Source organism: Haliotis cracherodii, unplaced genomic scaffold (assembly GCF_022045235.1).
Source record: "Haliotis cracherodii isolate W230 unplaced genomic scaffold, xgHalCrac1.p SCAF_6, whole genome shotgun sequence".
NCBI lineage: Eukaryota > Metazoa > Mollusca > Gastropoda > Lepetellida > Haliotidae > Haliotis > Haliotis cracherodii.
The window spans coordinates 52,355,643-52,382,904 of NW_027266319.1; the positions used below are offsets into that span (position 1 = coordinate 52,355,643).

General features: G+C 42.5%; 1 protein-coding gene across 2 annotated transcripts in view; it reads left to right on the forward strand.

Moving 5' to 3' along the window:
• Positions 1-26,335, forward strand: part of LOC139445865 (carbonic anhydrase-related protein 10-like) — a 166,893-nt gene extending 140,558 nt beyond the window's left edge. For both annotated transcript variants that reach the window (XM_071227099.1, XM_071227100.1), the window contains 6 exons: positions 1,992-2,087; positions 3,122-3,188; positions 17,314-17,468; positions 19,326-19,454; positions 21,781-21,826; positions 26,239-26,335. In XM_071227099.1, the coding sequence (XP_071083200.1) occupies positions 1,992-2,087; positions 3,122-3,188; positions 17,314-17,468; positions 19,326-19,454; positions 21,781-21,826; positions 26,239-26,261 (516 nt within the window). In that variant the 3' untranslated portion in view covers positions 26,262-26,335. The remainder of the gene's footprint in view (positions 1-1,991; positions 2,088-3,121; positions 3,189-17,313; positions 17,469-19,325; positions 19,455-21,780; positions 21,827-26,238) is intronic.
• Positions 26,336-27,262: the final 927 nt, after the last annotated feature.

Below are 27,262 nucleotides of genomic sequence, written 5' to 3' on the forward strand. Positions count from 1 at the left end.
CCAATGAATGTAAAAGATTAAGCCACGCCCACCGCGGCGCACTACTTTTATTATCGCGGAATGTCGGGGAATCCCAATATTACAGTCGAGGGAATTCCCTTTCTGCTCACGTGTATCGTCATGCACAGGACATTTAGCGACTTTCATGCATATTCATTGTCTAAACTACCCTTTGAAACCGAAGGCCGAGAATGAATGAAACAGCAATCGTGCAGGCTCGCTCGCCTGTTTTTTTCCCGCTCGCCTCGGTTCAACTTTCGTGTCTTCGGGTTGCATTTCTAACTAGCATTTCTCCAACTGTGTTTTACCGTAATCAGGGAAGAAATGTTTGAGGCACGCGTTAAATGACCATGTTATTTGAAACAGCCGCCTTCTCTCGGACACATTTCTTCCGGTTCGTTACAGTTTGACTGTTGCAGTTCTTTTCGCCTCTTGCCTTAATTGACAGGTCCAATGAATTTTGTTTTAATCCCACTCTCCGTTGATTGGCTACTGACTGTGTAGGCGTGTCAAGTTATGTGCATAAATTAAACGATCACCTGATTTATGTCACACCACTGTATGTATTCCTACACCTGGAATGTTTATCAATGTCGTCATTTTTTTCTGTTTTGATATATGCAACTGTTTTGGGTTAAACTTTTGTAGATAAAACATGGTTTACGTTGTCGAATTTAATTATAAGCATTGACTGTATATTTTTTTCGGTTCATTGAGGTATGAATCGAAAAACCGACGTGCAAACTTTAGTAAGAATCCGCTACGCGGATTCATACAGTTTGCCTATCGGTTTTTCGATTCATACCTCAATGAACCGAAAAAAAACAACAGTCAATCCTTAAATGTTTTCTGTATATTCCCAAGGATCGGGAACCTCCACATCTGTAGCCCAGTGAGTATACCACAAGGCTACAGATGTGTTGATAAGTAGCTTTGCTTTTTAGAATGTCCTTTTCAAGACCCGTACGCCAGCAACAGGCTGTGCAATGAATGAGCGTCAGTCAAAGCAAAACGTGTGATAGTCTCAGCCTACGAGACGCACGTGCAGATTTCGTGCCATTGCGAGACGCACGTGCAGATGTCGCACCGTTGCGAAACCGACGTGCTGAGATCACCGGTTTCATTGAACCGAGTTCACGACTGCAGGCGATATTTCATCTCCGATACAGGTTATACATTTGAGAATTTTTATTACTAGTTATTTCATTAAAAACGTTGTCTATGCGATGAGTCGGTATATAAGTTGGACAAACCATGTCTCCTCGAGATTACTAGAGATTGTAAACCCTCACATTCGGGAACGTTCCTCATGTGCGGGTTTACAATCTCTAGTAATCCCTCGGAGACATGGTTTCTCCTACATATATAACCATATAACGGCGGTGATCACTAGGAATGGCCTCCTTACTGTACAATCGTTTGGAAGCGGAGCCGGTCTCCTATGCGACGTGTCAGTGCTGTAAATAAGAACTGTGTTCGTCGCTGCCCCTTTGATAGCTTAAGCATGGCTTTGAACCACTACCCACGTGTTACGGGGGCACGGGTGGCCCAGTCGTCTAAGGCGACGCGATTCGCTGTGCAGAGTTGCGTCCCTTGGGCACGCTAGAAACCTATGATTGTGGGTTCGAATCCCGGTTCGCCCCGATTATGTTTCTAGGTTTGTCAGCACCATACCCGTGCTCGTGGGTTTCACCGAAGTGGTAAACGTCTGAGACCTGCATCACTTCGGGCTTTCCTCCCACATTAAGCTGACACGCCGCGATATAACTGGAATACTGTTAAAAGCGGCGTTAAACCCAACTAACTCACTCATGTTACGATTTAAACAAAATCAACCTGGCCAGTTATAGTTACCACGAAATCCCTATTTCAGTCGGCTCTTACAAGCACAGATCACTAGGAATCTATTCTGTATTAGACTTCCTACGAGGGTCAATAAGAACTATATTACTTCAAGGTGTTTTTCTGATATTATTATATTACATTTACAGATTCAACTTGTGGCTTACAACACTGATATCTACTCCTCGTTCCGAGAGGCGCTACAAGCTCCATATGGCATTGCAATCGTGTCAGTGTTCGCAGAGGTATGTAACGTGTAAATATGGAACGGGAGTAACCCTCATTTGAAACCTCCGATGACGTCATCTATTGTTTTCGGAGGGATTGCCCAGTCGTCTAAGACGCCGCGATTCGCTGTGCAGAGTTGCGTCCCTTGGGCACGCCAGAAATCTATGATTGTGGGTTCAAATCCCGGTACGCCCCGATTATGTTTCTAGGTTTGTCAGCACCATACCCGTGCTCGTGGGTTTCACCGAAGTGGTAAACGTCTGAGAACTGCATCACTTCGGGCTTTCCTCTCACATTAAGCTGTGATATAACTGGAATATTGTTAAAAACGGCGATAAACCCAACTCACTCACTCTCTGACCTAGCACACAATTCCTCATATTCGGACAGCTACTTTTAACATCGTGATGTTTGACTCGGATCAAAACGACACAATTGCTGCGAGTGTGGCAACGTATTGGTCTAGGTCGGGTATCCATCAAATAGAATGGAGATATAATGCTCTGAACAGCTAAAGAAACAATTCATCAGCTCTAAACATTAATTAAGTTATGTTTTGTCCTGTGTTGTTCTGTTCCTCTGGGCGACACTTGGAAACTGCAATACGGCACGCAATGGTTTCAAATATCGCTGATTCTCCAACTTCTCCTGCCAGAAATCCGTGACAGCTACATCTATCACTGTGCGACGCATCTCGCCAGTCCACACATCACAATATTGAACCATTACCGTAACAATGGCCGATTCGCGTGACAATAGCCAGACGTTATAACTTATAACGCAATAGCCATGGACTGCATCCAATTGAACGTGGACGTCCATGACACCATCATCTCCACAACTGATGGCGTATGGAGATAAATGTCTCAGCCAAACGCTGTAGCATTGACAATTTCTCCACCTCCATCCCTGAAAGATATGAACAATGTCCCTCACCCTGTCACCCGTATTACCCGTGCTTTATGGGGGAGACGGAAAGATCACCCAAGATAACTATAAATCTGTTACAGCAGCCGAGTTATCTTTAATCAATGTCCTTGATTTCTCGCAGATTGGTCAGCCTGTGAACGAAGCCTTTAAAACCATGGCAACCTTTGCGCAACGGATATTGTGGAAAGGTAAATCACATTTTTTCATCTAAATGATCATTACTGTTCTCTACAGAAGTAATCAGTCTTTTTAACTGAAACTACCCCATGACGGAGCGTCCTTGGTAGGTATATGTGTTGGAATACTCAAGGTGATAAGTAGAGGAACAGATGTCGGGGAACGGTTTAGTTTAAGGCGAATGGGTTTGTTTCAATGCAGGGAATGATTTGATCTTTACTGGGATACTCTCCACCTGACGATTTGACAGTGGTCGATTTCACGGCTACGATTGTGGGACACTAAACATGGCATTCATTGATTCTTGGTATCGAATGAAAGCAAATAGTGGACTACTTAAAATGTCTTTGTGAAGTAAACTTGCTCTCGCCCAAACTTACACAAGCAGAACAGTTTGTTGGTGGAGAGAGAGTCTCCATGTGTATTTACATTCGTGCTACGCATGCGCACCTATAACCAGATATGGGACAGCGGTTACCACATGTTTTGACGGTACCCTGGTAGCCTACATTCGTCACCACTCGCTCCTTTCCGTAACCTGCAAGAAGACTCGCCCCCCTATGGATGAAAGTTATGTTCGAAAATACGACAAAGCAATCAAACCCCGGGTATGACCTCAAGTACTTCGGTCAAAGAATTCTTCAGGAATCATGTTTTACTTTATATATGCCTTGCATCTATAAGACACAGTTAAATGTGTATAATTCTGTATAATACCATAAGTTACTATGTGTTTTAAATAGCATCTGAAAAATATATATTTGGGGAAAATATATGTGTATCATTACGTAACGAGTTGACAATTCTTTTAGCTATGCCCGTTTGCGCTCAGACGGAACCCAGTTGCAAAAATTGGCCACAAGACGGGCACGAGTCGCTTTTCGGCTTGTTCCGGAATAACATGAGTTGGCAATGGGTAGCTCATAGCGTTAAACCTACTGCGCAAACCAAACAGAGGAACCAGTTTAGATTGCAAAGCAACTAGGATGGTCACAGTGGGATGGGTGGTGGGTGATTTGGGCACATTGCGTGGGAAAGTCTGGGCGGGGATGGAGGGGAGGGTTCGACATTGGTTATCACGACATCGGTTATCACGACATCGGTTATCACGAAGGGGTTGGGTTTGGTTAAGAGCGGGATAACATTTTGATCGTGATTAATGGATCAGGTTTGTCATAATGCGAGGGGAAACGGTTGTTGACTATGCAGTGAAACGGTTTGTTCGCAACTGGTTGGTTGGTTTGTTGTTTAACGCCGCACTCAGCAATATTCCAGCTATATGACGGCGGTCTGTAAATAATCGAGTCTGGACCAGATAATCCAGTGATTGATATCATGAACATCGATCCACGCCATTGGGATACGATGACATGCATCAACCAAGTCAGCGAGCCTGACCACCCGATCCCGTTAGTCGCCTCTTACGACAAGCACAGGCGCCTCTTACGGCAAGCATGGGTTGCTGAAGACCTAGTCTAACCCAGATCTTCACGGGTTCGCAACTGGGGACGCACAGCGAATTGCAGCGCCTTAGATTCCTAGGCCACCGGTGCCTCCCTAGTCATAAAACGGAAGAACGGTTTGATGCTGGTTCATTATGATGCGCAAACACAGTTTGGAAACTGTTTATCAATCTTATATAGAAAGCAAAAAATATTGAATGTTTTCAGATAAAGTACAATTTACACTTGAAACCGTCTAGCTGACGACATTTGAAATACGATCTGATGGACGATTTTCCTTTATCATATTATACTGATTGCGTTTGCTTAAAACAGCTTGGCGTCACCAGAGTAGGAAAAAGCACATTTTTATGTGTATTTGCGTTTTCTTTTTTTTTATATGTCCCTAGAATAGCACCAAGACGATAAACCTGGTTTCTCGATTCATCAAGAATCACACACGAATGGTGCAGAATCAAGATGTTATTATTCATTCAAGACGCCAGGCAGTCACCATAAATAAACTATATTTGGTCGTAGCCAGTTATTTAAAGGACAACTTGGGGTGAAAGTGTCAGTGTTGCTGCGTGACACTGCAGGGGCCACGGATCGTCCGTCACGTTAGAAATGTCTGCCGATTGGCGCTGTAGGCTTTACAACCTACAACTTTGAATGGATAAATTAGTTTTAGTATCTAAATATGAATCTACTCCTTAATCATTTACCTCCAAATACGTATATGTGAACTTTGAAGAAAACAATAATCGATGGTCTTTTTTGTGTCGGCTGCCATATTGTTTTCCTTGTACACTTTTCTGTCTCTATTGAACTAGTGAAGGCTGTTTGTACACACATGCACACAACTACCCTCTCCTCCCTCGGCCGGGGATCCAAACCCCTACCTTCCGCTTTCCAGGCGGACGCTTAACCACTAGACCACGGAGACGGTCGACAACAGAAATGGGCTTCACATATTGTACCCATGTGGGGAATCGAACCTGTGCTCTCGGCGTGACGAGCGAATGCTTCTACTACTTGGCTACCCCTCCGCCCGTAGTGTGACGAGTGAACACTTAAACAAGGCGTCTACCTCGCCCCCATGTTCAGAAACAAAATCTCCCACTAAATACTCATTAAATACCAATGTCATTACTCGTGATAAGCAGCAATTAGTTTCTAACGAGGTGATTAAATGTTAGAGGAATTTATTTCTCCTTAATCTGTAGCCATATTGAGCAGTATTTATCTCCATGCTAGGGAAGCGGATAGGTCTGTGGCGATGACGTCAATTGATACAAGTGTCTAATTTAACAGTTGGACTGGCCCGTTACCAATGGAACAAACAGAGATGTCTAAATGGGTTTTGAATTCACGTTATCTGAGCTCATGGACTCCAGTGAGAGGTTTTAGAGTTTATTAAGTGTCGGAAATCAATATAACACTATGCTAGTCACAGAAGCTTTCGGTCTAATCTCTCGTTGGGAGACAACTTGAAGTTATTAAAGATATTATTATTCGTTGACGTTACATCATGTTGTTCAGATACGATGGGGCTTCTCTTAAATACTAACAACGTGTTTCGCCTTTATAAAAGGTTTTTTTTCCTGATTTGTTTTTATTCCTCATGATACTTTCTCGTGTTTCGATTTATTTCCAAATATTCTTCATATGCGTTGTCAAATTCCGGTTGTGATAACCTAACCTACTAAATGCTGTGGTGCTTCGTCTTAAGACCAGATCTTGTTTTGCCTGCCAAATCTCGTCTGACCTACCAAATCTCGGACAACATCGCTATGTATGCCAAACCATACGTGACTTCACTTTATAGACCAATTGTCGCAGTCCTTCGTTTTGCAGGATTAATGTACTCTCCATCAAAGTATGTTTCAAACCACCCGATGTCCCCTTAACATATTTCTTGAGAGATCTGTCTCATATATAAATCTCCAATTATGATACGTCTCGTGCGTCTCTCGTGCGGGTTTATGTATTCTCAAACCAGGCTCTATGTTGTGTGACAGTCACTTCATCATTTGCCTCTCGCAGGGCATCCTACAAGATCTCTTCAATCCCCGGCCCCGTCATACCAAAAGACGTTAACAGATGGTTATTGTTATTCTATCTGGCGCTTGGCATTGAGGGGATAAAACCAGTACTGGTCGTCTCGGAGTCGTGCACTCCGTCTGTGTGGAGTATCTATGTTAAACTGCGGCATGCGCTATGAAAATGGCTGAAGTCTGGACAAGTACAAGCAGCAACACACCCGTCAATAATATTTACGCGACGTTAACCTAAACTCAACTCAACTCAACTCAACTCAACGCACCTGTGCTTCAGAGGGTCGTCAGTGACCATGTCGTCTGAAGTGCAGCAGATCGCTGTGGGCATACCAGACACCTTTGATCAGAAGTTTGAATCCTGATTCGCCCCGATTATGTTTCTAGGTTTGTCAGCACAAAACCCGTGCTCGACGATGTCACCAAAGTGGTAAACGTCCGAGACCTGCCTCACTTCGGCTTTCCTCCCACATCAAGCTGGCCTCATGATATCATTGACATACTGTTTAAAGCGGTGTTAAACCCAACTCACTCACTTACACTTCGCTTCACTCTTGCCCTGCCGAGCCTGTTATCAGCTTCTGGCGGGGCCACGGGTGGCCCAGTCGTCTAAGGCGCAGAGCAGAGTTGCGTCCCTTGGGCACGTCAGAAACCTATAATTATGGGTTCGAATCCCGGTACTCCCCGATTATGTTTGTCACCCAAAGGACTAAGTTTGTCAGCACCATACCCGTGCTCGTGGGTTTCATCGAATTAGAAAACGTCTGAGACCTGCATCACTTCGGGCTTTCCTCCCACATTAAGCTGACACGCCGTGATATAACTGGAATACTGTTAAAAGCGGCGTTAAACCCAACTCACACACTCACTCACTCAGCTTCTGGATGACGCGCTAGCCAGGCTAATATCAGGAACCATTTATTAGAAACCAGCGACAGCATGTCATCAGTCAGATAGTTTGCAAGAAACGCGAGGCTCTGTAGTATCTATACGTTCTTTATGACGCTGCCGCGATTTGTTTTAGGTCACCTTTATATTCGTGTGAGAACATACCATGGCATTTTGTCCATCGTCCGTCCATCAAGAGCAGGACAAAAGTCAATGAAGCTCACCTAATACCATCTACCAATAAGGACTTATATTCTGAATATGCTTGCCTGTCTGAAGATCAATAGTGTGTCACCGCAACTCGCGTTCCCGTGGCAGATCATTATGTATGTATAATGAAGCAAGTGTATGTGTCTCACTATTCCCTTGGATCTTTACCGGTAAGTGATATAATAAAATATGGCAGCTACACTGGCTCCAGTTGTTGAAGCGTTGTAAAGAAAGGAAATATCCAAACGGCGGCAACGGTGGCGGACGACACGTGTGGCCCGCCATCTTCCCGAGGCAAGGAAGTTAACTGACTATAAAAGTCCAGTAGTTAACTCCCTTGCCGCGGGATCATGGCGGCCGGCTTATATTAAGTTACATTCATCACGTTTACGGAGACAAATTTATTCATTTATTGAATCTGTTAAGTGAATGACTGTTTGTCTGTGTATATAAAAAAACTAAGTTTTTCGAGCTACCGATCAATAATGGCTGCCTCCGTGTACTAGCTAATAAAGCGTCATCCCGGATAGCATAAGCTCGGAAGGTTCGACACCCGGCTGCGTCATACCAAAAAGAAGTAAAATGATGGTAATTGTTGTTATCCTGCCTGGCGCTTAGCATTAAGGGGATAAAACAAGAACTGTCGGCTCAGAGTCAGTATACAGTGTCTAAATGGGGTATCCTTGTTCAACTGTGTAATAATCTTGAACGTGACAATAAACCTCACCATCAATAATTGTAAAAGGTGTCTTGTTCGTACCTTGATATAATAATACACTTGTTTTCTTCACAAACAGGGGGTACGGGTGGCCCAGTCGTCTAAGGCGCCGCGATTCGCTGTGCAGAATTGCGTCCCTTGGGCACGTCAGAAACCTATGATTGTGGGTTCGAATCCCGGTTCGCCCCGATTATGTTTCTAGGTTTGTCAGCACTATACCCATGTTCGTGGGTTTCACCGAAGTGGTAAACGTCTGAGACCTGCATCACTTCGGGCTTTCCTCCCACATTAAGCTGACACGCCGCGATATAACTGGAATACTGTTAAAAGTGGCGTTAAACCCAACTCACTCACTCACTCACTCACTCTTCACAAACAAACTTCAGGTTTTGTGCTATTTATTTTTATTAGACATCGAGGACCAATGAATGCTAGGTTAAGTGTCGCTGTGTCGCAGCCTGTGAGAAATCAACCAAAACCTGTCTAGTCGTTCAGCTAGACAGAACCCAGTCAGTCCTCAACTTCACGAGACTTGTAACCACGACGACATGGTCAGAACCACATGACACCAAAGCTTGCCAAAGGGGAGTGGTGTGATTGTGATATACAATAATTATTTGGCGTGTATGGCGTCATCAGACGGACTACCAACTCTTGCCACTCAATATCCGGGACACGACGAATGTTGATACGCACATGCGCAGTAGAAGGAACAAATATAAGAGCACCCAAAGGATTAAATAAACCTTTACCCAAGCAGATGTGTTTCAATACCCTGAGAGAGATTGCAAGATTTTAATTACTATGTTATGCCTTGGAAGTGTGTTAGCAGCTGATGAGGCAATCTCTCGCTGCTGTTCGTATTCTATAAAGCATGTACTTTGTGACGTGAGTTCTTTTAAGGGGCCTTTTATTTGCCGTCATTCTGTCAACGCGATGATTGAATTGTTAGGTTTGTTCTGATGACGTTCTCGATAATTAAAGAAGGCAATGGCTGACATCCCGTTAGAAGGAGAGCGTCCACTTCATCAATTCCCCAAACTGCTGTAAAATCGTCGCAGTCGTCAGATATTAAAACAAGTTTCGTTGCTGCGTTCATAGAGATGCTGAACCGACGATGAAATCACGTGCGTGTCTACGGGAGATGCGAGGCTGTGGTCACCGTGGCCCTTCATCCGGTCATATTTTAGTGTCAGTGTTGCTGCGTGACACTGCAGGGGCCACGGATCGTCCGTCACGTTAGAAATGTCTGCCGATTGGCGCTGTAGGCTTTACAACCTACAACTTCGAATGAATAAAATAATTTTAATATCTAAATATGACGAAGAAAACAATAATCGATGGTCTTTTTGTGTCGGCTGCCATATTGTTTTCCTTTTACACTTTTCTGTCTCTCTTGAACTAGTGAAGGTTGTTTTTACACACATGCACACAACTACACCTCTCTCTCTCTCTCTCTCTCTCTCTCTCTCTCTCTCTCTCTCTCATCCAAGGTACCAGGGCAATCCATCTTTAGTCGGTTCAATGAACTCGACCCAGGGAACGTTTGCACTTTGCGGTTTCCTGATGTCTTTAATAGCATTCAATATTCAATATCATTCCACTGCACAACATGCACGCATTTATAATCTCTTCCAACATTTTATTACTCAATTCCATGAAATAAACGCAAACATATAAATTATGCATTACATTAGAAAGATTTTATGTTTGATAACATGCAAATATCAAGTGTTGTAAAATTGAAAATTCACCCAAAGTTTACCTTTGGTCCTGCCCACTCGCCAGTGTTAATACACAAATCCCGCATCGAAGCATTGTTTCCCCCACTAAAGTTATGCTTTAAAAATTACAGGTTTTTTAATCGTCAAGGCGTAAAGCAAAGTTAGAAATACGATCACGTACAATTCGGGAATATTTTTTTTTAAAATCTGATTTGATCAAAATTTGTTGACGAGCACTGGATTTTTGGGTTAACTTATTTGCACGCTAAAGTGTGGCTGCATAACCAGGGGCTGCAGCTTCTGTTTCTTGTAAGAAGCATTTCTCATCCTTAGTTTCAGCATGCATCATCTTATATTCTGAATGTCTGTATTATCTTCCTGTCGAGTCTTGATTGTGTCCACTTGGTGCTATGTTCATGAATCAGATGGGTCTTGAGTGAACGCTATTACAAACATACACCATTGGCACTGCTATAGGGAAGAGGGGCCACGGGTGGCCCAGTCGACTAAGGCGCCGCGATTCGCTGTGCAGGGTTACGTCACTTGGGCACGCCAGAAACCTAGGATTGTCGGTTCAAATCCCGGTTCTCCCCGATTATGTTTCTAGGCGTGTCAGCACCATACCCATGCTCGTGAGTTTCACCGAAGTGGTAAACGTCTGAGACCCGCATCACTTCGGGCTTTCCTCCCACATTAAGCTGACACGCCGTGATATAACTGGAATACTGTTAAAAGCGGCGTGAAACCCAACTCACTCACTCAATCATCAAAGTGGTAAATATCACTTCATCACTTCAGGCTTTCCCCAAATATCAGGCTGACACGCCGTTAAATCTCACGCACTCACGAATCAGATGGGTCTTGACAAACATACACCCTTGCCACTGCTGTAGGGATGACATTTCCCGATTGTCGCTAATCGCAACAGTTTCACGATTGTATCGCCAAAATGCCGCATGTGTGAGGTGTCGTAATATACCAAATAGTACCATACTGCAGAGGTGTGAAAATGTCTACTATTGACGTCGGGGCGGGTGGGTAACCTGGTGGTTAAAGCGTTCGATCGTCACGTGGAAATTTCTAGAATATTGCTAAAGGCGGCGCAAAACAATCCTCACTCTCTTACCACTGACGTTCTTGGTATCATCTTCACCGGGAACAGATCTTTTTGCAACGGCGCGGACGTTTCAGGCTAAAGAAATTTAAAAAGATTCACGTATGAGGCATTTAAAAAATGCTTCGTATTTCCGTGAAAAAGCGCGTCGCCCATCTGGAGTTAAAAACTTAATTTGTGTCTATAACTTGACTGAACCTGAAACTTGACGTCAGTCAGATGGGTTTACGTTTCTATTCCCGTTACAAGAAACGTATAATGATATTTCCCTGTCGGAGTGACTTCCTGGAGTAGACTCAGATATGACAGCTAATGTATCTCCCCTGCGGTGGGTAAATACTCTTGGCTGTGTGGAGGAAACCCTAGTGATCCCTAGGGGTCGGGAATACATATCACAGTCAAGGCCCGCCCGCATAGACCAGATCGAGTCACCAGTGGGACCTCACGAGACTGAGCGCGCTCGGTTTGCTGTGTGTGGGGTAGGAAGTTAGCTTCAGTACAAATTAGGGGGTGGGGGGGGGGGGGATGTCAAGTTTCTCTCCAATAATGTAAAACATGTATGCTGAAATGCCATAAACTGAAACAGATTAAGACACTGTCAGTGTTTTAGGGGCGATGTTAGATCGTTAATCTGATGAAAAAAACGTACAAGTGACGGCCAGTTTAATGATGCTCTGTATTTTCGACGCAACAGGGTCTCGTATCGGATAGATCCGTGTGGTTTATTACTGATGCATGTCTATCAAATGATACTTTTTCACATCAGGATGTCCTGTCTGAGTGAGAGTGAGTTGGGTGTTACGCCGATACCACATTTATCACGGCGTGGCAGCTTCATTTCGGTTGAAGACCAACAATGACTAAGAATTTAGATATTTACAACGCTTGTGAAAAACCACGGCCACAGATGTGGTTCCGAGAAAGAAAAAAAAGTTATATTCGGGGCGAATCTGGGATTCGATCACGAAATCAGTGGATCCTGGCAGGCAGGGACGTAACTCTGCCCAGCGAAATGGGTAAACCACAGCACTTTGCCTATTAACCGTTAGTTAACGGACTGGTGTGTGGTGTTGGTGCGCACGCTCGGCTGTGAGGCAGAATAAGGAAACATGACAACATAATGACAAAAAATATAACTGATGTTGTATTTACATCTGACAAGAGATGGGTTATTCAAGCAACTCAATCTCTTTAAGCAAGCTTTTTCTCTTAAAATGAAATATCTTCCGTCTATCATTTACGAAAGAAAACCGTGATTGACTTTGTGAACTTTAGGATATCTGTTTTTTGACGTTATTTCTGTATAGCTGTATCGATGCGATGATTATAACTTGGAATGTACATTAAAACATCCGGAGATAAGCGGTTCCACTGCAGACATGGCTTTTATCTGGTGTTGCTGCAGTCCTTTGACATTTTACTTCAGCTATTATCCTATTAATTTTTTATCGAGTCTTTTTCTGTCTCTTATTATAGAGCAGAAATGTGAGGCAGAATGGTCTCTGGCGCCGCAATTAGATGTGAAGCGTTTCTTCCCTTACCCACACCAGGATCCGCTTCAAGGGTTTTATTATCCCAGATTTTCCGCCATTATATTCCGCAGTATGTCAGGTTTTTTTTAGCGTGTTTAAAATTTGAACTAGTGTTGGGGAATTTTGGAGCTGAGCTTGTAACGTTGATGTTACAGAGTCTGTATAAATGAAGAGGCGGTTGGTTAGTCCAGTGGTTAAGCGTTGGCGGGTCACGGGATGATCCCGGTTCGATTCTCAATATGTTTCCGATAATACTAAAACTGACTTCAAATCATACTCGATAATACACTAACTGGGCTTGTTGATATATATATATATATATATATATATATATATATATATATATATATATATATATATATATATATATTGATATATATATATATATTGATATATATATATATATATATATATATATATATATATATATATGGATTTCTGTCACGTTAAAACAAACTAATCACCCACTCTGCTCAAAGCGCGACACTGTTCTTTTCCTTCTCATCTTCCTTGGTACTATACAACCCAAGCTGCCTGTGAGGCTCTAGAAGGTAAGCTGTCGCATTGAATTCTCATCCTAGCTGGTACCCATTGACTGCTGAGTGAACAAAGGCCTGTCTCGAGCAAAGGTCCTGGCCTAAGGAGACACCACATGTTGATTGGTTGGTTTGTTGTTTAACGCCGCACTCAGCAATATTCCAGCTATATGACGGCGGTCTGTAAATAATCGGGTCTGGACCAGACAATCCAGTGATTGATATCATGAGCATCGATCCTCGCAATGTGGGATCGATGACATGCATCAACCAAGTCAGCGAGCCTTAACACCCGATCCCGTTAGTCGCCTTTTACGACAAGCATAGTCGCGTTTTACGGCAAGCATGGGCTGCTGAAGACCTATTCTACCCCGGATCCTCACGGGTCACATGTAACATGTACTTAAGCATGGGGCAGCCTACCTATGATATCCGTGAAACCGCTCAATACTGATGCCCGCGGCGTTAAACAACATTCACTCACATGAAATTAAAATACGAACGAATCAAACATCAGCTGTAATAAAGAGCACATAATTTCAATCGTCGTCTTTCTTGATGTAATCTGTTGAAGGAAATCCATTGACATTTTCTGAATTGGAAATGGGATTTTAGTAGCTTTTAAGCTGGAATTTAGATGAAAATTGAAGAAGTTATGATTAAGATCACACTGTTTTTCAGTCGGACCGTTATATCCTTTCGAATTCAGTAGTAGAAACGGATGAGGTTTATCGACCGTCCATCTGGAGTTGGAACAACGTTGCGCTTTAGTTTGACTGTTCTTGTTAAACTGATATGTTGTTAAATATGAAATATGCTCCCAGTAATACAACATGGTCAGAGAATGACTGTATTGTTGTGGTATATGCGATGTAATTTTATGTTTGGGCTATTTGTGATTTCTTTTAATCCAACATCTATATTCCTTAGAAATCGTTTTTAAGCAGAATCAGGAGGCACATGTTGCCCAGCCGTCCGAGGCGCCGCGGTTTGCTGTGAGTGAGTGAGTAAGTGAGTGAGTTGGGTTTAACGCCGCTGTTAACATTATTCCAGTTATATCACGGCGTGTCAGCTTAATGTGGGAGGAAGGCCCGAAGTGATGCAGGCCTCAGACGTTTACCACTTCGGTGAAACCCACGAGCCCGGGTATGGTGCTGACAAACCTAGAAACATAATCGGGGCGAACCGGGATTCGAACCGACAATCATAGGTTTCTGGCGTGTCCAGGGGACGCAACTCTGCACAGCGAATCGCGGCGCCTTAGACGACTGGGCCACCCGTGCCACCCGGTTTGCTGTGAGTTGCGTCCCTTAGGCGTACCAGCACACGATGATACTGGGCTCGAAACCTTGATTCGCCTTGATTATGTTTCTGTCAGCACTATACCCGTATTCTTTGGTATGAAAGTTATTAACGCCTAACATATGCAGCGAGGCTTTCCTTCCAAATCAAACTGACGCGCCGGCATATGCTAGATACTGAAGTACTGTTCATAGTGGCGTTAAACTCAACTCACTCACTTACCTAAACAGGATCAAATTATATTGGTTATAGAATCTATCGCCCAACAGCGTGCACTTCCTAATCGTGTGTGTGGTGTACTGAGATCTTTCACCTGTGGGTGCAATATGCCTGGAATAAGACGCATGTTATTGGCATTAACAATAAAACATCATATGTTAATTAAAACAGCATGTTAAGTAAAACAGCACTAGGATTAGCACGGAGTTCATAATAACCGATATCTCGATAAAAAAAACCCGACTTGGTTGTAACCGGAGTTGAACGTGCGTGACCATTCACCGATATCACTAACATAATGGTCCGAATTTACACCAAGTCGCAAGTCAGGACATGCGTGCGTACGTGCGTGCGTGTGTGCGTGCGGCTTCAGTCCTGCAATAGGTAAATGAAGGGCTTAAAGAATCGGTCGTTTGATATTCTTCGGATGACTGGGGGTGTTTATTTTGTTTTAAAATAACTTCTCCACCCACCAGAATATCAAATAATCGGCCTCTAACAGGGCGAAGTTATTCTCCCTCCGCACGTTCACACCTCTACAGATACGGCAATGCTTAATGCAACAGCCTCACTGTGTCACGACATTCCTGTTATGTGTTTATGTGTGTGGACATGTTTTATCGTGCTTTGTCTAACGTAACAGATCAGCTGCAGGTTTACATTTCATGCTTTGTGGAAACAATGATCTGCTAGTTTCTCACGTCGCCGTAGGAGGTTGATGAAGTTGGTTGAAACACAGGCCGTCGTAGCGTGAAATTAGGTCCCGTCGTAATATGGTCCCCTGGGACATCCGATCACTGAGACATGAGGCCATTAGATAGGACTTGGATATCTGTTCACAAGCAGATTTTACCATTTGTGAAACTTTATTTAACTAGACATCCGTAAATAACATGTTCCTCATTATGTAATTTTAAGTATGGTAGTGCTTTGTCCCCTATAGTCGTGTGCTACTTTACGCCTTATAACCAGTGTTTCAGCATTTTTGAGGCACAATAGACCCGTGAAGATCCGGGGTAGAATAGGTCTTCAGCAACCAATGCTTGCCGTAAGAGGCAACTAACTAAACGGATCGGGTGGTCAGGCTCGCTGACTTGGTTGATACAGACTCGATTATTTCCAGACCGTTGTCATATAGCTGGAATATTGCTGATTGAGGCGTTAAACAATCATTTATGTTATATGTTTAAACATTCATGTTTCAACATGTACTACTTCCAGGCGGTGGGATAGTGTAGCGGGTAAAGTTGTTGCTCATCACGCTGGAGCAATGGTTTGATTCCTCACATTGGTTCTATGTATGTGAAGCCTATACGTGATCTCCTCTGCTGTGATACGGCTGTGAATATTGCTAAAATTGACGTAGAATCTTACTCACTTCCTTTACCCATCACAGTGTAACATAGTTCCGATTTCTCCCTGTTTTAAAGCACTGTTCAAGGCTGGTCCAATGAAAAGTCGTCATTTGATCACGTGGAGTAAGACCGCCTGCGTGGTGTAGTGGTAGAGCGTCCGCCCAGAGAGCGGAAGGTCCGGGGTTCGATCCCCGGCCGCGTCTTACCAAAAGACGTTTAAAGATGGTACTTGTTGTTACCCTGTCTGGTGCTCGGCATTAAGGGGCTAAAACAAGGACTGGTCGGCTCGGAGTCAGTATACTGTGTCTGAGTGTGGTATTCATGTTAAACTGCGGCATGGTATCTCAGTGGGCTAGCACTATAAATCGGCATCAGTCCGGACTAGTACAAGCAGCCACACAAACACACACACGTGCATGCACGTCGCTATATAAGTGCAATAATCTTGGACTCGACGTTAAACGCAATTTCACCTCACGTGGAGTACATCTCAAGTCTTGTAAATGCATTGACTGGTTCTACTGTTGGTTTGCGCTACTAGTTTCTCGCTTGAAGTCAATGAAGCGGCCAAAAATTGCGGTACGAATCTATACTGAACAAAAAGGTTAGGGACCATGAATGGTATTGTGGGTATTTTTATGAAACTGTAAAATCACTTTTCTCTGAAAAAAAAATGTCCTAATATATATTTATGATCCCTAAATTTTGTTGTTCCTTATATGTACCATGTTTGGTTAGCCGTGCGTAAAATCGGCAAGTACGAATGTGACCACACCCCCATAAAAATTAAAACAAATGCAGATGTGGGGGGTGGGAAGATGGGTGGAGGGGTCAGATGGTGGTTGGAATTTTTTATTTTGACTATACCTTCATTTCTGTCACTGTTTCAAAACATGCAGAAAAGAACACTTTTTACAGCATCTCCTGCATATTTAGCCAAAATGTTGTTTTTTTGTGAAATATTTTGTATAAAAGTCTTTTTTGTATTTTCGGCAGCAAAGTATTTTGTTCTTAAATATCGACGTTTATCTGTTCCCAGGCCAGTCGACTCGGGTGGAGACGATCCCCGCCAAGGCCCTCTTCCCCAACACCAACTATTACGTCACGTACGAGGGGTCGCTCACACAACCCGGATGTTATGAGACCGTCACGTGGGTTATATTCAACAAGCCCATATACATTTCAAAAGATATGGTAAGAATATTACTTTATATATTTGTTAACTTCCACGGTTACGTGTTATCTTGAGGGCAGATAGTCACCACCCCACCACCCCTTTTTATTTCGAAAAAAATCTTTATTTCTGTATAAATTACCACCAAAGACAATAAATATATCTTAATTGTTCTCTTATTCTCTGACTTTGCTAATGCATGTCATCATATCACAGTTGCGTAGTTCGATGCTCCTGACGTCAGTCACTGGATTGCTCCTTGGTTTGGGGGGTGGGGGTGGGGTGGGGGGGTGGGGGGACGTGAAGATTTAAGACTGTCTCCTTTTGACCTGCGCCCTTGTGTTGTCATAGACAGAGACAGAAAGAGTTATCTTTCCTTGTCTTAACGAGGATCCAGTGTATAACGTGTCCATTCTGTTATGATCAATCATCACCACAGTTTCGTCACCTCAATTTCTCGTATCAGTAACTGGCACAGACGTTCTTTCGCTCATAGGGGTAATTTGATTGGGCTTCACACATTGTACCCTTGTCGGGAGTCGAACCCTCGAGGAAATATTAAGTTGAAGCTAGGTAAGCTACATGCCACGCGCAATACTTTAAAAGTCGACCGTCTTTGTTGAGTATTTTGAACTTATTTATCATTCGGTGAAGACTTGATGTGGCATTTTGGCTGAGTGTGTATGTCACACCTTGCCCTGGCGATGAGGTAAAGAATACCAGCCACGACCATATCGATATACACTTGACATTTAACAGTGAGAGGCACAGCGGATATCAACAGTCGATGGCGATGTCAAATACGATGGCATATTGAGAATGTGAACGAACTCTTCTAAAGACTCGATATGTTTCCAGCCAGGTCTATTGATTTGGCATTTATCTGGACAAAACTGACACGCTGATATATTCTGAGGACCTTGAATTTATCAATAATTTGTTCTTTTTTGGTTACTTTCCTCCACGAAGACGGCAACAGTCGCCAACAGTCGCCGTAAGCTTTTCATTGCGTCCAATAAACCCTGTTGACTACCGAGTGCTGGGAAAGTCGATATTGAAGTTTCAGAAATCAACAATGAGTTCACCTTGGTTTTATCGGGAAAAAATATATTGTCACCGAAAATTCGTGAAAAAAATAATTATGCTTCACTGTGTTAAAAAAAAGAATTCTTGCCACAAAAATTAGATTGATGCATGGTGTTTTTCTTAAATACAATTCAGGCTCATCATTTCAAATAAGACTTATCTGGTTTTGTAGCTGTAGCTGGAAAGGTATCTAATTTCGATACAAAATCCCAGCATATTTTTTGTGCTCACAGCCTGGTGTGTTCAGTCATTCGTAATAGTGTGAGTGAATGAGTTGGGTTTAACGCCGCTTTTAACAGTATTTCAGTTATATCACGGCGTGTCAGCTTGATGTGGGAGGAAAGTCCAAAGTGATGCAGATAACAGACGTTTACCACTTCGATGAAACCCATGAGCACGGGTATGGTGCTGACAAACCTAGAAACATAATCGAGGCGAACCGGGATTCGAACCCACAATCATAGGTTTCTGGTGTGCCCGAGTGAATCAGCTCTGCACAGCGAATCGCGGCGCCTTCGACGACCCCCGTGAAGAGAGTGAAGGAATTGGTATGAGAAGAATGAGTGATGGAGAGAGTAAACAGCCATTGTAATTGTTTATCGTCATCACGGCTGCTTGCACGGGTTGCTGAATCTGGTTCAACAACCCAGTGGAAAGTGCAAGTATCAATCATATTGTGGACATGCGATCACCGTTAAAGTCTGCCTTCTATGATAAGCATTTGTTGTCTGTTGTCGCTATTTTCAATTAATCTAACGCGTTGATATATTCATATATTTTGTTTGTTGCAGCTAACGTCATTGCGGCGTCTCCAGCAAGGTATAAACGACGACCCCAGCAACACCGTGGCCAACAACAACCGTCCCATCATGCCGATAAACAACAGAGTGATTCGTACAAATATCAACCATCCAGGAACGGTAGGATATCAGCTTTACACTGACTGAAGCTGCTTGGTACTCTTTTGATACTGTTCTACAACCTCTCCGTTACCAATTAGCATCCCCACTCGAAGACACATATACACTTATACTGTTTGATGAGATACTAGACAGATGAGATAAACAGAGAGAGGGAGTTAGAGAGAGAGAGATAGATAGAGAGAGAGAGAGAGAGAGCGGGAGAGAGGGAGAGAGAGAGACGACTAACGGGATCGGATGGTCAGGCTCGCTGACTTGGTTGATGCATGTCATCGTCTGCCAATTGTGTGGATCGATGCTCATGATATCAATCACTGGATTGGCCGGTCCAGACTCGATTATTAACAGACCGCCGTCATATAGCTGGAATATTGCTGAGTGCTGTGTTAAACAACAAACATAACTGCCAGTTTTCACGACGCTGATGGTTGACGACAACATAACCTACCGGGTACCCGCCAACTCTGATAAAGCGGCGTCGAAATGTGTTGTTCAGAGTTATGTCCTTTAAGCGTGGCAGAAATTGTAGGTTCGAATCCCACATACCCTAATGTAGGTTTCACAAAAGTGGTAAGCGTCTAAGACTGGTATCACGTTGGGCTTTCCTCCGACGCTGTGATATAAATAAAATAATGTTCAACGCGGCGTTAAACGAAACTAACTCACACTTGCTAATATCAATTAAGGGAAGTACGATAAAACACGGTGGTTCACTCACAAAACCCCTCAGGTGCTGAAACAGAAGAGGGAGATTTTGATTGAAATATATTTCTTTCCCAAATGGAAGCAGTTTTTTTAGGAGATTCATCTTTCTTTGACGGGAATCGATGTCACTTTTGATTGAAATATTCTTTATGAGCTCGAGCCTGTTTGGAAAATTCGATAACTGCATAAATACAATTGAAGAAACAAATTCAAAGATGACAGCTCTTGTTATATCTTATCCAGGTTGACTTGTGTATTACTGAGTTACACGTGGTTGGACGTTTCAGTGAATACGTACAATTCAGTCAGGGCAAGGTGACACCGCATATCAGAATGTCTGGGTCACGGAAAGCCGCTGCAATTCAGAATGCAGAGTTACCTCTCTTAATTGTGCTAGGATCCGCTGATTGTGGGTTTGAATCCAAATTATTATTATATGGAACAAATTTCACTTGCTAACTCATGTAAATGAGGACCCCAGTCGTCTAAGGCGCTACAATTCGCTGTGTAGAGTTGCTTCCCTTAGGTCAGACAGGATCCGTTGATTGTGGGTTTGAATACCCGATTCGCCCTGATTATTATTATTATTGGTTTGTGGTTAACTTCTATGACCGTTTAACTTTGGGTCTTAATCCAACATTAAATGCGTGAGTGAATATTGTTTTTCACCGACGTCAGCAATATTTAATCTGCATCACGATGCTCTTAAATAATCGATTCTGGGCCAGACAAACCAGTGTTTGGTTGCTTGAGAACCAACCCAGCGCACACACTAAGTCCATCAATATCTGGCTGGGGACATCGAATGTCGATCACAGACGCATTGATCTGAACCCATATAAGTGTCCTGTAATTGCTGCTCCTCCCAAGAAAACCCACGAACACCGAGTGTTCCGTGGGCAAGGAAAGACGCCTTCTCCACAAACAAGTGGTTGCGATGGCGTGTGATGTGCACGTGGAGTTCATGCTCTCCGCGTATTCGCCAATGCGCCACGTCGACTATCCAACCAGCAAACGTTTCGCCACTGCTGTTATCGCCTGCACGGATTATGCAAATACCGGGTTCGGGTCAGCTCGTAGGTTTCCGTAACTTTGTTTGGCAGGTAAACCGCATTCGTGACCACTCGCCCCTTTCCGTACGTGCAAGAAGACTCGTCCCCCTGTTATGTGCGGAAATACGACAAACCAATCAGAATGCGCGTATGATTTCAAGTTCTTCGTCAAAGAACCCTCAGGAATAATGTTTGATTTTACATATGTCTTGCATCTGAAAATTTACACACGACACAGTGAAATTTGTCCAATCATACCGTATAATTCCGCATGTCCCGATGTGCTTTAAATTGCATCTGAAATATACCTGATAAATGGGGAAATATATGTGACCTATTGCGCAACGAGTTGACAATTGTTTTAGGTATGCCCGTTTGCGCTAAGACGGAACCCGGTCGAAAAAATGGCCACGAGAGGGGCACGAGTTGCTATTCGGCTTGATCCAGAGTAACACGACTTGGTCAGGAATGAGTTAAACCGATCACTGGATAACTAAAAACCAATATTTCTTGTGGCATTAAGTTACCTGTATTTTTTATATAATTAAAATGGATTTTTCTCTTTTCAGAGCACAAGCAACATATGCGGAATGACTCGATATACGTTTTATCAAAGTAAGTAGGAGTATGTGTGATATTAATATTTGGAGCATTTGCTTTATCACTTTATTTTTAAGACAATATTTTACACCTAATGTTTTCTGTCTCTACAATTACTGCTTGAAACTTTCCGGTTTGATTTTGGTAATTGGGTTTTCTCTGTGTACAGCTTTAATATGATGAGACCTTTTTCACCCACGCAAGGCTTCAACATGTTAGGAAACCGATTGGACTTGTTCGTATGATTGACAGCTACCTCTTTTTGTTTTCATCACTTTCAAGGTTGGGGCTTATGGTTTGATTTAAAGGGGCACTGATCTAACGCAATTCCCCGGGACTGGTTGTTGCCTTTGTTATTGTTTTTTCCCAGTGAGTACCCGGATGTAGAGCAGAAATCTAGACTAGCTCGCGACCTCTGTTGCGCCATTCGTAAGCGCATTAGTCACTTTTATGGATACCGGTAGTAATAAGGGCGTATGGCCACATTGATCAACAAAATGAAATACAGTTTTCGAGATAATAAGGAAATGTAGGTATCTTTGTGGGTAGCATCGGTAATGGTGACGAAGTTTTGATAAGTCACTGCTTGGTAATTTTCGTTTACACTATTTTGACTTGCAACTCAAAGTAAATATTTCATCTGAGCATTGCCTTTTTATAGTGTGTATATTTTTTTACTGTCAAAATGTGTAACATATTTATTATACGTATAAATATTCAGTTATTTTACAAAGTGACTGAAAAACATTTCCATCTGTATTATTATGATAACGAATTCCAAACATTTTGATGTTTAATGTCATCACCAAGAGACTGAAAATGTTACGTTGAAAAGTACATTTCTATGTTGTTTGGCTTCTAATCCTACATAATAATCTGTTGTGATGTTTGTAGGCCCTTTTGATCGTCTTAATCAATCTGGACAGATTTTTTAGTCAAAATGACTGAAATATTTACACATTTTATAAATTGCCTGAGAGAATCACATTTTACAAATTGACGGTAATCTATACACGCTTACAAAGGAAATGACCTGTGAAAACAACGTCTATCGCGCATTGAAGAGTTTCCCAACCAAGACGTAGAGAAACAAGAACGAATCGGTTCAAATGAAGGAAATCAAAATGCAAATACCATAATTACAACTTACCAAATTTATGTGTATAAATAGGCAGCTTCCTTGTTCGAGGAATGTATCCGTGAATATCCACACAAAGGAATAATGTCCCACTCATCTGCAGCTATACAAAATAACTTATTCCATGTCACGTGTCTCTGTAACTATCAAATATTCTAAAAGATATATATCGTTTCGGGATATTATAACCAGTGTTCGTTTCTCAACTGATCACTTGGATTGTTTCAGGTGTTTCACATAGGTGTCAAGTCTCAAGGGTTGGCTGAGAAAGGCCACGTGACAACTATTTTCATTACGTCCACGGTTCCTAAAAAATCCACTGAGTTTGATAACAATGAGCAACCAATCAACGTATTATCAGTTAACCCTTTGAACAAAGTATGTTGTTTTTACATCGGCACTTCACGCCATGATATGAGTGTATTCCCTTTGTTTTAGTAAACCTAGACATGTAAACACTCACTTTTGACATATCCACTGTGCAAGATAACAGTGATTAATCAATCAACGTATTTTCTGTTAATCCTTTGATGACTAGGAACGATCCGTTGATTTACCTAAAAAAGTAAATCAACTGATCATTCATCTCTTGCTGGGCTGCCACGTGCATATTACATAACGCACATTTCACCTCACTTCAAACCTGGATTTAGATTGAATAATTACCCCAGACACAATAAATGCCAAATGAGAACCTTTGTCAGGTAATCTAAGTGGTGCTACCACTAATTGTACCTGTAATAAATTCATTAACTGAGCATCAAGTGAATGACGACAAATACACAAGTGTAGGGTTATACGAGAAAACGTGGATGACAACAAGGGAGTAGTAATCGTATTACACAATCCGAAATCCGAAAATGCTTTCACTGCATGGATACTTTTTTTTAGTATTAAACTATAACCATCTGGGGGATTTCCAAATGACGACTTCCGATGAGCTCCGCCGTTCCTTTTGTCTGTTTGTTTAGGCTGAAGAAATTAATTAACATGCGCCCTTTGTCGAATCTTTATAGATCACATTTAACCAATCAGTGTTTATTCAAAAATGCGTAAAACAAATATTGCCTCCAGCCTCCAAGTTTATTTAGCTGTCCTTGCAGACGGTAGCCCAGTCTCTGGTCACGCTCAGTTGCGTTGCGTATCATCCGGGTACTCACGGGGGAAAAAACAATAACAAAGGCAACAACCAGTCCGGGGAATGGCGTTAGATCAGTGCCCCTTTAAAAAGTAGTGTCGAAAATAGAAAAAAAAAAATTTTCTCGTTTCAAATCAAAGTGGTGGGAATTAAAAATATCCACAAATATTGTTTGAGGTAATTAGGTGAGAGTGTTTTTTTATACTGCCACTTTGCAGGAGGAAAATTCGTGAAGTTTTGTCAGTGCAATAAAAAAATATTAATTTCGGGTAATAAATATATGGAAACAAACTTTTATTTTTTCAGATAGCCTGATGTAACCAATTAACTATAATTAATACTAAATATATGTTCAGTTAGTTTCAGCATAAAGTGTCATAGCATCATAGGCATTGATAATTGTTTAAACATTTCGTGACAACATTTGGTTTCGTTGGTCAATGTAGGTTACACGCAACCAAATGTTTTCCCATGGACTTATATGGTAGCGTTATATATTTTTTAGATAACTAAGCATTCAACAGCTATTACCTGTACGTGTGTGCACAGTTTGGCCTTAGAGCAGCAATAAAAAATAAAAAATGACTAGCTTAGCCAGCTTCTTTTCCGAGAACAGGAAGCTAAACACACCACCCCCAGTTTCGCACCAAATGTCACCTACTTGAAAATAGCTGTGGTCACATTCAGCATAAGTCATCATGTTGAAAAAGACAGAACTATATATAGAAAAACGTGGTCAGTTTTAATAACTGGATGGATGTACATTTGAAAGACATAAAAATCTTTCAGAATATCCTCCAATCACAGCCTGCAGATATCTCTCGATCTGCACTGAAGGCTACGAAAACCGCACTGTCCAAACTAGTTCTGATTTGGTGTAGTAGAACCTGTAGGGGTCGTTGCAAAAGTGAATTTGAGATGAAATCTAAACTAAATCGGAATAGTTTTGATAGCAGTTGAACACACATACAATGTGCAGCTTACCCATAGGCAAGATAAAACGAAATGCTTACAGGATCACAGAGGAATTACAGACACAATCTTTGTATGATTTGGACAACCATAAAAAGTTTTGAGATGGACCCTGTCGCGAAAAGACCGTCTAGGAAATAAACGTCAATTGATTAAACCTGATGTGAAAACTGAAGTCCACGTTAATTTTACAAGTGAACACCGTTTTGGGACAAGCCATTCTGATATTTCGTAAGCATATACATTTTATACTGCTAATTTTGTATGGCTAAATTGAGTGAAAAATGATGTCTTCGAAACGCCAAAATCAGCTGGCCTCAGACACCCTGAAACCATTAAGTAAGCCTTGTGTGCCTATTTCATCCCTGTCTCTCTTTTATTTATTGTTTTGGTGTTGTTATAAGTTCTAAACATGAAAGTATTGAAGAAAACAAAGTTTAGTTCTCAATCATATGAACATCTCTCAAGACTTTGATAACGATAAGTTCATAAGTTTTCCGGGTGGCACTGTCGGCAAAGGCACCGCAATTCGCTGAGCAGAGTTTCGTCCCTCTGAACTACTATTCAAAGCGACCACCTCTGTGGTCTTGTGGATAGAGGGTCTGAGTGGAGAGTGGGAGGTCGGTGGTCCAGCCCCTGGACATGATACCAAAAGGCGTTAAAATATTTTACTTCTTGTTACACTGACTGGTTCTCGGCAATGAAGTCGAGAAAACCTGGTGTCAGTGTTGTATCCATGTTAAACTGCGGCATGGTATCTCAGTGGTCCAGCACTATAAAACCGGACTAATACAAGAATCCACACAAAGGCGTGCCTGCACGTCGCTATAAAAGTGCAATAATCTTGAAGGCGACGTTTAACCCCAATTTCACTTCACCCGTTCAACGCGGCACTAAAATCACTCGGTCTTCAGCAAACCCATGCTTGTCGTAAGAGGCGACTATTGGGATCGGGGTCAGGCTCGCTGACGTGGTTGATGCATGTCATCGTATCCCAATTGCGTGGATCGATGCTCATGATGTCAATCACTGGATTGTCTGGCCCAGACTCGATTATTTACAGACATCCGTCAAGTAGCTGGAATATTGCAGAGTGCGGCGTTAAACAACAAACAAACAAACTCAACTAAACTCCCTCACTCACATACGTTTTAACCTGTTCCTACTCCTGTTTTACAGTAAACCCGTCCCTTGATGTCTGACGGAAGCCCAGGATGCAGTATAATCGTGCTGGCGCCAAACTTCAACAATGTAACATAATTTATGCATGTCGCGTTTTCGGTCATATTTATATATTTTTGTACAAATGTAGAGTTGTAATAAAGAACGAAAATTAGAAATGAAGGAATGAGTTGTTTTCTTTCTGCAGCTGCCGGGTCCACGAGCACAAAGCGACCTTAGCGCTACGACTGTCGTAAGTCTATGTTGAAGTCTTAACGTAACGTGTAGTCTACTAAATGTCGCTTTGTGCACGTGGTTCCAGGGCCCAGATGTCGTCGCTACGTCCTCGAACAACTGGAATGGGTCTCGAATTCAGACGGTGGTTTCAAGGTTTTGTTTGATTGTTGTTTAACGCCCCGCTCATCTATATCCTAGCTACTTGTATATGACGGCGGTCCAGTGATTGACATCCAGTGATTGACATCATGAGCATCGATCCGCGCCATTTGGATACGATGACATGCATCAACAAAGTCTGCGAGCCTGACCACCCGATCCCGTTAGTCGGCTCTTACGACAAGCCTAGTCACTTTTTACGGCAAGCATGGGTTACTGAAGACCTATTCTAGCCCGGAATCTTCACGGGTCGGTACAGGGTGGGAGCTGGCAGAGCATGTTAGCGTACTGGTTGTTAGTTGTGATGTTCTTCTTTGGTATTCCTGGCTAAGATTTCAAATTTGTGGAAATTAACCTTCATTCACTCACTTGACCCCTTGACCCCTCATGGGGACATGATTAACAGGCAGAGAATGGGAAAGTGAGACTATGCAGAGTTGCTTCCCTTAGTCGGGTCAGGCTCGCACTGATTACGTTTTAATCAGTACCATACCCGTTCTCGTGGGTGTCACCAATAGATATGATATTGTTGTATCAACTGTGTACATGTTCCGATGGCCTACAAAACAGAAAAAAACTTACTAACTTATTCATCAAAAAGCAAACACGCATACAGCTTATTGGGGGGGGTGTTTGCGGTTAGTGA